The following is a 12715-nucleotide window of genomic DNA, read 5'->3' on the forward strand; positions in this document are numbered from 1 at the left end:
TTAAAGTTTTACTGGAGTAAAAGTATAGAAGTACTATCAGCAGAAGGTCAGTGTTATATTGTCATAGATTTTATCATTAGATTATTAATACTGATGCATTAATGTGTGAGCAGCATTTTACTGTCGAGGTGGAGAAACTGTAGTTACTGTTTCAACTTCAGGACAGAAATGTGAATAAAACATTCACAGATATAAAGTGTTCATGTCATTATTCTACTGGTGGTGGACGTAACGAAGTACATTTACTCATTTATGTCTCTTTATACTTTTTACATTAATTCAACAGATACAAACAAAACGTGAGGATGTTTTTATAACAACAGAATATGAACATCGACCAGCTGAAATATTAAAATGCTGCTTACACATGAAGTAATAATCAGTAATAATAATACAATAATGTAATACATAATATAAATAACACTCTGGAAGCACGAGTACTTTTACTTCAGATTTTTTACTTTTTACTGGAGTAATACTTTGAATGCAGGACTTTCACTTTGAGCAGAGTATATTTTAGTGGTATTAGTACTGCACTTAGTGAAGGACTTTTCCACTCTTTGACTCCTTGATAATCTCTATTGACCCTCCAAGGAAACATCAAGGAGAGAAATCTTATCATGACGTTGTGTAACGTGGACAGGAACATGCTGATAGTGTGTGTGTGTGTGTGTGTGTGTGTTGAACATTAACCCACAGGCCTCTACGAGCTCCTCCACTCAGTACATGAAGATAAAAAAGACCTTTACCTTGGAGTAAGGGTAATAATCACTTGTCATCCTCTCAGGAATCAACAGATCAATAGATCCTCAGCTGCCGTCAGTTTCTCTGTTGGAAGACGTTCCCTATCATACTGATCTGAGATCATCTGACTGTGGGAAGCAGCATATCTCAGACCTGTCTGAGCATAAACTATTAGTCTTACATCAGGTAATGAGTCCACTCCCAAACCACTCCTTCTGCAGGTATGAGGTGTTTACCTGCTCATGACTGAGACGCTGGTCCACCCATAACAGGCTTTATCACACTGACTCAACCGCAGAGGCACAAACACAAATGGGTTTGTAAAAAGAAGCAGTAGGAAGCGTCGGACTCCCTCACTGAGGACGCGACGTCTGCAGGTCACAACATGAACCTGGACGGTGGTTCATCGTCAGGAGAGTCCAAGTCTCTGTGTTCAGTGACGTTCAGGAGAAACACCTGAATGTTACCTGCTGTCCACCTGCTCTGTGATCAGCAGAGGTCACCTGGTTTAGTTCATCAAGCCCTCCTCCTCCTCCACTGTGTTGTTGGTTTTAAATTTCACTTGTTACTTATTTGACTATTTGTATTGATTGTCTTCAGGGGGACTGAACTCTGCTGACGCTGTTCTCGCTCTGTTCAGTGTTCATGTTATTCTGTCCACCCTGTAGCTGGATGTCGTGTAGAAACAGTTTGTGGGTGAAAAGCTGTGGCAGGTTTCACGGAGCAGCTGGAGGAGAGTCCTATTCAAAATAACTGTAACAACTTTATTAAGATTTACAGCAACACGTTGAATACAACACATTGTTTGAGTCTGTTTAATCCCATTTAATGATCTATGATTAGACACATGAACACATTCATATAGAGTAGGTTTATTAAACGAACCCATCATTCACAGACAGTTTCAGTACTGCGTTACAGGTAAAAGTCCTGCACTCAGAAGTATTACTACATCACTGGCACTATTTGTTGGTGAATCGATGATTTATAAAACAAACATTTTGTCTAATTATTTGATAATGAACATGATCATTAGTAATTATTACTGGTGCATTAACATGTCAGCAGCACGTTAATGTTGAACTTGATTATATAAAGCTGCGCAGGTTAATGTGTCACATGATGCAGTGACTGCAGCTGATACGGGAATGTAGTAAAAGGTTTAATACTTCACTCTGAATTAAAGAAGTAAAAGAAGAACACAGCAGGAAATAGAAACACCTCAAACATGTACTTGGATACAGTACTTGAGTAAAAGTACTTGAAGTCACGTCAGTGTGTATGAATGAGTGGATCAGTGAGTCTCAATCAGTGTTTTGTTCTGACCTGAAGGTCGTGAGTCACAGACTGATCCTGAATCAGTTCAGCTCCGCGTACATCAACCAAACACTTCTGTTTATAGTGTTGCTGGGTGATGATTCTTTCACAATAAAACACTTCATCCCTCACCTTCAGTAAATACTGTATTACCCCACCAGGATACCTGCCTCCAGGTACAAGTACTGCGTGTGATCACAGGTGGAGCTTTAGACGTTATTACAACTCACAAAGTCTGACTGTTGGCATGAATAATAATAGAATCATAACTACTGTGGTACATCATATTTTTATCTTCCCTACAAACAGCTCTGTGCTTCACCTCGACATTAAAATGAAAACATGCAGAGGACATGTTTTGAGCATGCTAACTGCTGGATCCTAATGTCTGCCTGCCTGTCTGTCTGTCTGCCTGCCTGCCTACCTGCCTGTCTCCCTGTCTGTCTGTCTCCCTGTCTGCTGATACAGATGAATGAGCATTATGTTGATGGATTTAACAGCTGTTTCCTGAGATGTTAGTGATGACAGCACATGAAGTCATGCCAGCTGTTTCTGGAAGACGCCTGCTCATTAAGAAAAGAGAATATTTATCTGTTCCCTCCTTCGATTCAGGAACCACTGAATGATTCTGAAGTTATTTCTATGTCGTATTATTGTATGTTATGTCATGTGGGATGGACCATTTGATGGTATATAAATAATACATTAATTCACCTAAACTGAATGTAAAACTGTGTTTCACTGAAGCTCACAGCAGGAACAGACTTTTATTTCATCATCAGAGTTATGTGGCGCAGGTTGACTATGTGAGGTTGTGTCTGGAGGCAGACCTGGATCCCTCTGTTCGTCTGAAAGGATGGGGGGCGGTGGTGTGGGATGTGGGTCTGGACAGGATCTCGTCTTTCTTGTGGTTGTACAGCTCCTGCTGGATCAGACCCTGCTGGTACTCTCTCTCTGCCTGAGCTCTCTCGTCACAGCGAAGCTGCTGCTGCTGCTTCATCTGAGCCTTCAGGTCAGCCCGGTACGCCTCACAGGTCTGCTTCTGACTGCGAGGACCAACAGAGACCACTTCAGTCTGATCTCACAGAAACAGGATGGAGATAAACATGTGAGCGTGTTGCTGACGCACCGTCTTCTCTTCTCCTCGTCCATCAGCTTGACCTCCTCCGTCACTCTGTTCAGATCGTCTCTCTCTTTGGACAGCTCCACCTGTTTGTGCATGTTCAGATCCACTGCAGCATGCACACGCGCGCGCACACACACACACACACACACACACACACACACACACACACACACACACACACACCTGTCAGTCCGTCTCTCAGTCCTGTCTCACTTCCTGTCTGTGGCTCTCAGCTCTCAGCTCATTGGTTCCTACTGAAGACGTCAATCTTTAAAAACTCCTCACAAATATACAGTTTCATGTTTAAAAGGCTCAGTCATTCCCTCCAACAGCTGCTCGCTGGAGTTTTTATCAAACTAACAGCAGGAAATAGTGCATCTGTTGGGGACTATTTTCAGCGGCGGGTGAATCCACATGTGGAGCTCTAGTGAGTGTTTGTGGCAGCAGGAGGGTGTGTGTGGGACTGAGTCCAGATAAACTACAGTGTGTGTCTTCATGGTGATGAAGGAAACAGTGAGGCTCACTGATGGGTTTTATTATTATTATTATTATTATGAATAATAATAATAATAATAATAATAATAATAATAATAATAATAATAAGATATATCAGGCTGTAATACACACACAGTACTTGCAGCTTTGAGTCTGAACATGAAGGCATCTTAATAATATAATAATAATAAATAACATATGATATAATATAATAATATACAAGAAGAGAGTCCAGCTGAAGTGTGAAACTGTATAAACACAGTTTAGTCTTCTTACACTTGTGTTGGATCTGCAGACTTCGAGCCTCCATCACTTCCTCCATCAGTCGGTTTCTGACCTCTCTCTGCAGTCGGCTCTGCTTCTCTCTCTCAGTCCAGACCTCCTTCAGTTTCTCCTCGATCAGCTGCTCCGTCTCCTCCTCCTGCCTCCTCTGCCTCTGCAGCTCTTCAGACAGATACTGCCGGTAGGTCTGCTGCTCCTCGCGCAGCTCAGCCTGAACACAGAGCGCAGATGTTGGTTCCCTCTGCTTACTCCTCCAGCCTGTGAGCCAGAAACTGACGGAGGGGGTTCTGATCTCTGAACTGTGTCTCAGAGGAGACGAGGACCTTTTTAACCCTCCGTTCATCGTGAGGGGAGAGGCACTACAAGCAGCGAGTGCACCGACACATGGAGTTCAAGTTAAAGCTGGTGAAACAAAGCGTTTGTGTTGAGAAACTTTAACTTTGTGAACTTCACTCACATGAAGAGCGACTCTCACTGTTTCCAAAATGTCCAAAACATTCAGAGGCCACCTGCTGGTCAGTAGTAATAACTACATTCACTGCAGCACTGAGTACTGCAGTACTAACAAAGTACTTTTATTCAAGAGGAGACTTGGATAGTTTGTACTTTGTAATAAATCTATAAAAATACATCTTATTTTATAAGTTTGTTTGGTAAGTGTCAAGTAACATAAAAGTTAAGTACAAGTACCTCCAAAGTACATGAGTAAATGTACTTCTACCTCTGCTCAAATGTGCTGAAACACAATGTTTATAAAACACACTTTTAGTTACTGGTTACTTGATTATTAGCAAAACAGTATTTAAGGTGGATCACATTAGTTCCATCTTTAACATTAAAATTATGGCTTCTTAATATTTATTAATGATCTATTAATGCTTTGTAGATCATTCATATTTTGTGAGGAGCCATCCCACATTATGAGTACCTTTACTTTTAATACTTTTAGTACATTTAGCTGTAACATTTATTTTGAATGCAGGATTTTTACTTGTAATAGTATTTTTACACTGTGGTATTGGTACTTTTACTTGACTGATCTGAGTACTTCTTCCATTACTACGTATAATAGATAATAAAATCAGCTGCAGTTAAACATGTTGAACTGTACACCTGTCCAGGTGTGCTTACCTTCCTCTGAGCAGCTTCCTGTTTCTCATCAGTTTCCTGTCTGAGCAGCGTCTGCAGGATGTCCATGTCCAGCTGCAGCTCGTCCTGCTGCTCTCTGGACAGACGCTTCATCTTCAGCCGTAGACCCTGATCCAGCTGCCGACGCCGGGTCTGCTGATCCTGGAGCTTCTGCCGCTGCAGCCGCTGCTGCTGCAGCCGCTCCATCTCCTGCTGCTGGAGCTGGACGACACCAGAGACCATCAGAGACCACCAGAGACCATCAGAGACCACCAGAGACCATGAGAGACCATGAGAGAGAAAAGAGAGAATGAGCAGCTGTGAATGTAACCATGACAACGTTAAACAACTCAGAACTTACAGCACTGAACTATTTTACTTTGAAAACCATCAGAAAATTCAGCCGTCTGAGGTTCCACCTCATCTGAACTTGTTTTGGGTCACATGACTGACTGATCATCACCTGACTCCACGTCTGATTGATCCTCACGTTTGAATTTTAGTGTCTGACTTTAATCGACTCAATTTGAGAAACTCGACTTTTCAACTCAAGTTTAAGTTTTGGATCTGAGCAGAAATGTTTTGAAAAGTTTGAGTCAATAAAGTTTTAAATAGAGTTCCATCAGAGAAATGACAGATGTGTTTAGATGACGAGTGTTTGAACGATACGAACCATGAGTCGAGCCTCCTCCTCTCTCAGCTCTCTGTGCTGCCGTCTCTGCTGCTCTGCTGCCTCCATCTGAGTCTTGATGAAGTCCAGCTGCCGCAGGTCTCTGTGCCGCTGCCTCTGCAGCCTCTGCGTCTCTCGCTCCTCCTTGGCTCTGCGATCGGCCTCCCACAGCTCATCGAACATCTGGTTCTCCTGCTGCTGCAGCTGCAGACGCTCCTGTCGGCTCCTCACCTGAGCGGCTCGCTCCAAACACACCTGCTGCTCTCTGCGTCTGCTCTGGACGGTCCGCAGCTCCTCACACTGCTCCCTGGAAACACTCTGAAAGTCACTAACTGACTCCGTACAGGTACGACTCAGGTCCTGGACTACTCAGGTCCTGGACTTGTCATAAACCCTCATGTAAGTCACTTTCTATCTTTCACAGAAACCTCTTTTCTTCTGATCCATGTTAACACAACTCAACACTTCCTGGTTTTCATATTAAAAGCCTACCAATAAAGGGGAGGCTGCAAAACTTTTAATGTGAAAATCTGGAGGAAGAGAAACATGTTTACCTGAAGAGTTGTTCCAGCTTGTCTGAGACCAGCTGCTGTCTGTCTGTCTCTCTCCTCTCTCTCAGGGTTTTAGCTCGTTCTCTCATCTTCGCCTGTCTCTCCACCAAAGTCTCTGTCTGCTCCTCCATCTCCTGCAGGAGCTGCTGCTCCTCCACCTCCAACAGCACACGCAGCCTGGGGAGACAGGCAGGTAGAGACACACGGGTGGAGACAGACATGTGGAGACAGACGTGTGGAGACACACAGGTGGAGACAGACATGTGGAGACAGACATGTGGAGACAGACGTGTGGAGACACACGGTGGAGACAGACGTGTGGAGACAGACATGTGGAGACAGACAGGTGGAGACAGACAGGTGGAGACAGGTCCTCAGATCACAGAAGTATACAGTGGTGTCATCAGCTTCATGTATTTACAGTATCAGCAGTGAAAGTACACGGTAAACAGCACACAGTAAATGTCGTACAATGTTTCCTCTGAGAGGTGGAGGAGTAGAAGTACAAGATAACATAAAAGTACTCGAGTAAATGTACTTCACATCACAGGTGAATAATAGTAAGACCAGATGAGGTGTCTCTGACAGACAAACCTGTCCCTCCTCTCCTGGATGTGGACCTCCTGCTGGTTCAGAGTTGCTCGGACTCGTCTCTCGACGGTCCCTCTCAGGAAACGGCCGTCTGAACTCTTCAGCCACGAGTTCTTGACGTCGCAGGTCTGCTGGTACTTTGTGAACTCCAGGACTTTGTCTCGGGCCGCATCCTGTTTCTGTCTCTCCAGGATCAGCCGGTCTGCCGGCCTCGACGACGGGAACTTTGCTCTCTGTTGGACGCAGAAATGACACAAACGCTCTTTTAGAGGATTTATCAATATTCTAATCAGTCTGATCACACTCAGCTGATGTCAGCAGGCTGTCAATCAAACGTGGTTAAACATAAATCATGACGGATGTGTTTTCCTGTATTTTAAATCTGAACTTTATTATCCACAAGGGGAGATTCATCTTCCAACCAGAGGAAACATGTTAAACTCATTATTACATAACCTGTATTTACATTAACCATCAGTGTGAATATGGAGGGCGACTGATCGCCAGGTAACTAATAACAATAATAATTACATTGCATTACATTAACGGACACTTTACCTGGACACTTTATTTTATTCTGGTCACTGCACTGTTGTTATTTATCTTATCTTATTTTTATTTTTATTCTTATTCTTATTTTAGCTTTTATATTCTACTTATTTGTTTTCAAAACAATAGCACCTTCAGACCACAGCAAATTCCTTGTAATGTATGTTACTTGGCAATAAACAGTTTCTGATTCTGATTCTTTAACAAGCTTTATGTGTCAGCGCGCGCACATGTGTGTGTGTCAGCGTGTGTGTGTGTGTGTGTGTCAGCGTGTGTGTGTGTCAGCGTGTGTGTGTGTGTGTGTGTGTCAGCGCGCGCGCATGTGTGTGTGTCAGCGTGTGTGTGTGTGTGTCAGCGTGTGTGTGTGTGTGTGTGTGTGTCAGCGCGCGCATGTGTGTGTGTGTGTGTGTGTGTCAGCGTGTGTGTGTGTGTGTGTCAGCGTGTGTGTGTGTGTGTCAGCGTGTGTGTGTGTGTGTCAGCGTGTGTGTGTGTGTGTATGTGTGTGTCGGTGTGTGTCAGCGTGTGTGTGTGTGTCAGCGTGTGTGTGTGCGTGTATGTGTGTGTCGGTGTGTGTCTGTGAGTGTCAGCGTGTGTGTGTGTGTCAGCGTGTGTGTGTCGTGTCTGTGAGTGTCAGCGTGTGTGTGTCGTGTCTGTGAGTGTCAGCGTGTGTGTGTGTGTAAGCGTGTGTGTCGTGTGTGTGTGTGTGTGTGTGTCAGCCTGTGTGTGTGTGTGTCGGTGTGTGTGTCGGTGTGTGTGTGTTGATGTGTGTGGGTCGGTGTGTGTGTGTTGATGTGTGTGGGTCGGTGTGTGTGTGTGTGTGTGTCGGTGTGTGTGTGTGTTGATGTGTGTGGGTCGGTGTGTGTGTGTGTGTGTGTGTGTCGGTGTGTGTGTGTGTTGATGTGTGTGGGTCGGTGTGTGTGTGTGTGTGTGTGGGTCGGTGTGTGTGTGTCGGTGTGTGTGTGTGTGTTGATGTGTGTGTCGGTGTGTCGGTGTGTGTCGGTGTGCGTGTCGGTGTGTGTGTGGGTCGGTGTGTGTGTGGGTCGGTGTGTGTGTCGGTGTGTGTGTGTTGATGTGTGTGGGTCGGTGTGTGTGTGTCGGTGTGTGTGTGTCGGTGTGTGTGTGGGTCGGTGTGTGTGGGTCGGTGTGTGTGGGTCGGTGTGTGTGTGTGTCGGTGTGTGTGTGTTGATGTGTGTGTGTCGGTGTGTGTGTGTGTCGATGTGTGTGGGTCGGTGTGTGTGTGTGTGTGTCGGTGCGTGTGTGTGTGTCGGTGTGTGTGTGTGTGTGTTGATGTGTGTGGGTCGGTGTGTGTGTGTCGGTGTGTGTGTGTCGGTGTGTGTGTGGGTCGGTGTGTGTGGGTCGGTGTGTGTGTGTCGATGTGTGTGGGTCGGTGTGTGTGGGTCGGTGTGTGTGTGTGTCGGTGTGTGTGTGTTGATGTGTGTGTGTCGGTGTGTGTGTGTGTCGATGTGTGTGGGTCGGTGTGTGTGTGTGTGTGTCGGTGCGTGTGTGTGTGTCGGTGTGTGTGTGTGTGTGTTGATGTGTGTGGGTCGGTGTGTGTGTGTCGATGTGTGTGGGTCGGTGTGTGTGTGTCGGTGTGTGTGTGTTGATGTGTGTGTGTCGGTGTGTGTGTGGGTCGGTGTGTGTGGGTCGGTGTGTGTGTGTGTGTCGGTGTGTGTGTGTGTCGGTGTGTGTGTGTCGGTGTGTGTGGGTCGGTGTGTGTGTGTCGGTGTGTGTGTGGGTCGGTGTGTGTGGGTCGGTGTGTGTGTGTGTGTCGGTGTGTGTGTGTTGATGTGTGTGTGTCGGTGTGTGTGTGTCGGTGTGTGTGTGTGTCGGTGTGTGTGTGTCGGTGTGTGTGTGTGTCGGTGTGTGTGTGTCGGTGTGTGTGGGTCGGTGTGTGTGGGTCGGTGTGTGTGTGTCGGTGTGTGTGTGTGTCGGTGTGTGTGTGTGTCGGTGTGTGTGTGTCGGTGTGTGTGGGTCGGTGTGTGTGTGTCGGTGTGTGTGTGGGTCGGTGTGTGTGGGTCGGTGTGTGTGTGTGTGTCGGTGTGTGTGTGTTGATGTGTGTGTGTCGGTGTGTGTGTGTCGGTGTGTGTGTGTGTCGGTGTGTGTGTGTCGGTGTGTGTGTGTGTCGGTGTGTGTGTGTCGGTGTGTGTGTGTCGGTGTGTGTGTGTCGATGTGTGTGTGTCGGTGTGTGTGTGTCGGTGTGTGTGTGGGTCGGTGTGTGTGGGTCGGTGTGTGTGTGTGTGTCGGTGTGTGTGTGTTGATGTGTGTGGGTCGGTGTGTGTGTGGGTCGGTGTGTGTGTGTCGGTGTGTGTGTGTCGGTGTGTGTGTCTCACCACAGCCACTGAATGAGGCGTCGGTCCCGTCACCTCCCGCCATCTTGTTCTTCTTGGACTCAGCAGCATTTTAAAATCACTTTAAGACTTCAGTCTCACAGACACGAGCTGCTTGAAACAACACAGACACGAAAGGCGTTCGGTTACCATGGTAACCACAAACATGGAGACGCGAGGGAGACAACAGCGCCCCTGCTGGTGGAGGAGCGGGTGTTTCCCGCCTCGCCGTCACCTGGACCGACTCAGAGTTCATGTTGTGACTCATTTAAATCGTATTTATCTTCATATTCAGCCCGTGGTTTCATTTACGCTCCGTTTCAAAGGATTCATGTTTTGTCCGTCATGGCGGACGCGTCCACGTCACACTACAATACCCATGAGCCTCTACGCCGTTGCTGTGGAGACGAAGCCAGTCAGAGGCGGGAATCAAAGTAACGAATTCAAACGCTTCGTTGCAGCTGTGAGTTCAAATTGACCCCAAACGGATCCCGAATTCAGATGGACTCATTCAAACCGGTTTATCAGGTTTTTACAGACCAGACAGACAGACAGCCGTCAGCGGGACACGCGACAGGACGTGGAGCTCTGTGATTGGCCGTTTGGTGCCGCGATGCACCTTGGGAGTGTAGTTGATGTCTGTCCTTCAGGCTTCTGGTACCTGCGAGTCTTTAAATGAAAGAAACAGATGCTCCCCAACACACGTGTCCTCTTTAATCAGCTGAATAAATAAAGTCGATCATTATTAAAAGTTTCTACTGTCTGTGTTCGTGACATGCAGCTCGCGCCACCTGAAGGACACGTCACAGCTGCAAATGAAAACTGTGTGATTCTTACTGACCTCACTGACTTTGATAAGATTAACCCAGGTTTAAATAATAATACATAATTAGCAAAGCAGCCCATAAAAAACGAAATGGAAGGATCAGACGCAGAGAGCCCTGCTGACTCATGTAACTGTTAAAGCCGGAGTCCGGAGTCCAGAGTCCAGACCAGACAGTGTGGTGGATTGTATGATGTTCCGTTTCTGTTTCCGATGTTTAACATGAGTTTTATATGACCATCTGTATTTATAATGCTTAACTGTATTTAGAACATCAGTGGTTCAAAGTACTCCACCAACAACCACAGAGGGACACACTGCAGCCTCACATGAAGAGGGAGAGTCATGAAATAAGACAGAGGAGACACACAAGCTGCCTGTCTGTCCTCAGAGTCTCTGGAGTCAGACAGACGGATTTCTCTCCACATGCACGTTCTCTGAGCTCTTTTAGTTTTCTACTCATCAGATCCGTCTGTAATACAGCCCGAAGAGGTTTTCAACATGTCTGTGTTTCCTGTTTCAGCTCAGTCCTCAGTAACTCTGCAGGATTCAGGACTCCCTCTAGTGGCCACTACAGACACCATCAACAGCAGCGTTTGTCTCATATATTGTTGTACTCAACATGAAACACCAGGGGGCGTCCTCACTTCATTTAACACCAGAGCTGTTAGCTGACAGCTGTGTTCTGATGTGGTGATGGAGCTGAACGTGAGGTGGGCGGTGAATCAATCAGCTGCTATAAATCCTGGCTCTGCTTTCACTGACGTGGATCCAAACATGATTCAGCAGTGATGTTCATCTGTAACTATCGGTAACGAAACATTAAACTACGAGAACCAACAGCCTGCGTCTCCTTTCTCCTTAATCTTCTCAATCAGGAAGTCCAAGTGGACCGAGACAGAGAGACAGAGACAGAGAGAGAGAGAGACAGAGAGAGACAAAGAGACAGAGAGAGAGAGACAAAGACAAAGAGACAGAGAGAGAGAGACAAAGAGACAGAGAGAGAGACAAAGAGACAGAGAGAGAGAGACAAAGAGACAGAGAGAGAGACAGAGACAGAGAGACAGAGACAGAGAGAGAGAGACAAAGAGAGACAAAGAGACAGAGACAAAGAGACAGAGAGAGAGAGACAAAGAGACAGAGAGAGAGACAGAGACAGAGAGAGAGAAAGACGGAGACAGAGAGAGAGAGAGACAGACAGAGACAGAGAGAGAGACAGAGACAGACCGAGACTCTTTGAGCTCTTATTTGTCGTCCATTGTTTCCACCCTCGCCGCTGACGTTTCACTTTAAAGTTGAATCCAAATCAAAAAGCTGCAGCTGAGACTTGAAACTTGACAGGAACTTTGTTGTAGAACACGAGCACCGTGTCATGGTGTCTGTGGAGGACGTCACAGTGCTGCTCATGGTGGCAGCTGTATGCAGGTCTTCCAGGGGTCCAGATCCTGATCCTTGTCCTTCTCAGATCTCTTTCTTCCTCCAGGGCTGGCTGAACCAGTGTATCTGTAGACCATTCTGATCGATGCACCAGATATTTATTAAGAGATCATAAACACTGACTTGACTTAAACACAGAATTCCTTTTAGAATGAAAAACAAGCGAATAACTTCCCGGTGTGATAATAAACAGGAGCTCATGCTCTGTATCTCTGATCGTTTTTATTGACACAACACTGGCAGCAGAGTGAAACATACATCATCTGTTCTATCAATAATTCACGACTGTAAATAACAACTACTTATATCTGCAGAGAGAAGAGTGCTGGGATCAAGACAGACAATAAATATTCAGATATTCAGGACAGGAAACACTTCATCACCAGAGTCACACTGAAACACCAACCAGGAAGTGAGGAAGAGTTACCAAGAAATACAGTAAATACAAAGTCACTTTCACGCTTTCTGTGCGTCATATAATACAAAAAGATATCGTACATATATACACGATGGTGTGGACATCGTCACTGGTCTCAGGTCAGTTTCTCCTCATGATGAACTGTGAAGTTTATTGAAAGACGCTCAGCTGAACCGGCCAGCAGGATCTCTCCATCGACACCAAAGCTAACGCTACATGCTAAACATATTTAAAGGGCCAGACCTGTGTTTTTATTT

The 12715-nt window shown here is 45.9% G+C and overlaps 1 protein-coding gene across 1 annotated transcript; it reads right to left on the reverse strand.

Moving 5' to 3' along the window:
- Positions 1-2688: 2688 nt before the first annotated feature.
- Positions 2689-9852, reverse strand: cfap53 (cilia and flagella associated protein 53). Its single transcript, XM_070925214.1, has 8 exons — positions 9784-9852; positions 6908-7137; positions 6317-6490; positions 5766-6069; positions 5096-5314; positions 3959-4175; positions 3191-3293; positions 2689-3107 (listed from the first exon to the last, which is right to left on the reverse strand). Exons 1-8 carry the CDS (start codon positions 9850-9852, stop codon positions 2864-2866), a joined length of 1560 nt encoding a protein of 519 aa, XP_070781315.1. The 3' UTR covers positions 2689-2863.
- Positions 9853-12715: the final 2863 nt, after the last annotated feature.

The sequence above is a fragment of the Enoplosus armatus genome, chromosome 18, assembly GCF_043641665.1.
Source record: "Enoplosus armatus isolate fEnoArm2 chromosome 18, fEnoArm2.hap1, whole genome shotgun sequence".
Classification (NCBI taxonomy): Eukaryota; Metazoa; Chordata; class Actinopteri; order Centrarchiformes; family Enoplosidae; genus Enoplosus; species Enoplosus armatus.

Coding starts and splice junctions, on each gene's coding strand:
- cfap53 (XM_070925214.1), bottom strand. CDS start 9,852: ATGCTGCTGAGTCCAAGAAGAACAAGATGGCGGGAGGTGACGGGACCG. Junction 6,070..6,316: donor AAGCTGGAACAACTCTTCAG/GTAAACATGTTT, acceptor GAGTGTTTCCAG/GGAGCAGTGTGAGGAGCTGC. Junction 3,294..3,958: donor TCTGCAGATCCAACACAAGT/GTAAGAAGACTA, acceptor TGCATGCTGCAG/TGGATCTGAACATGCACAAA.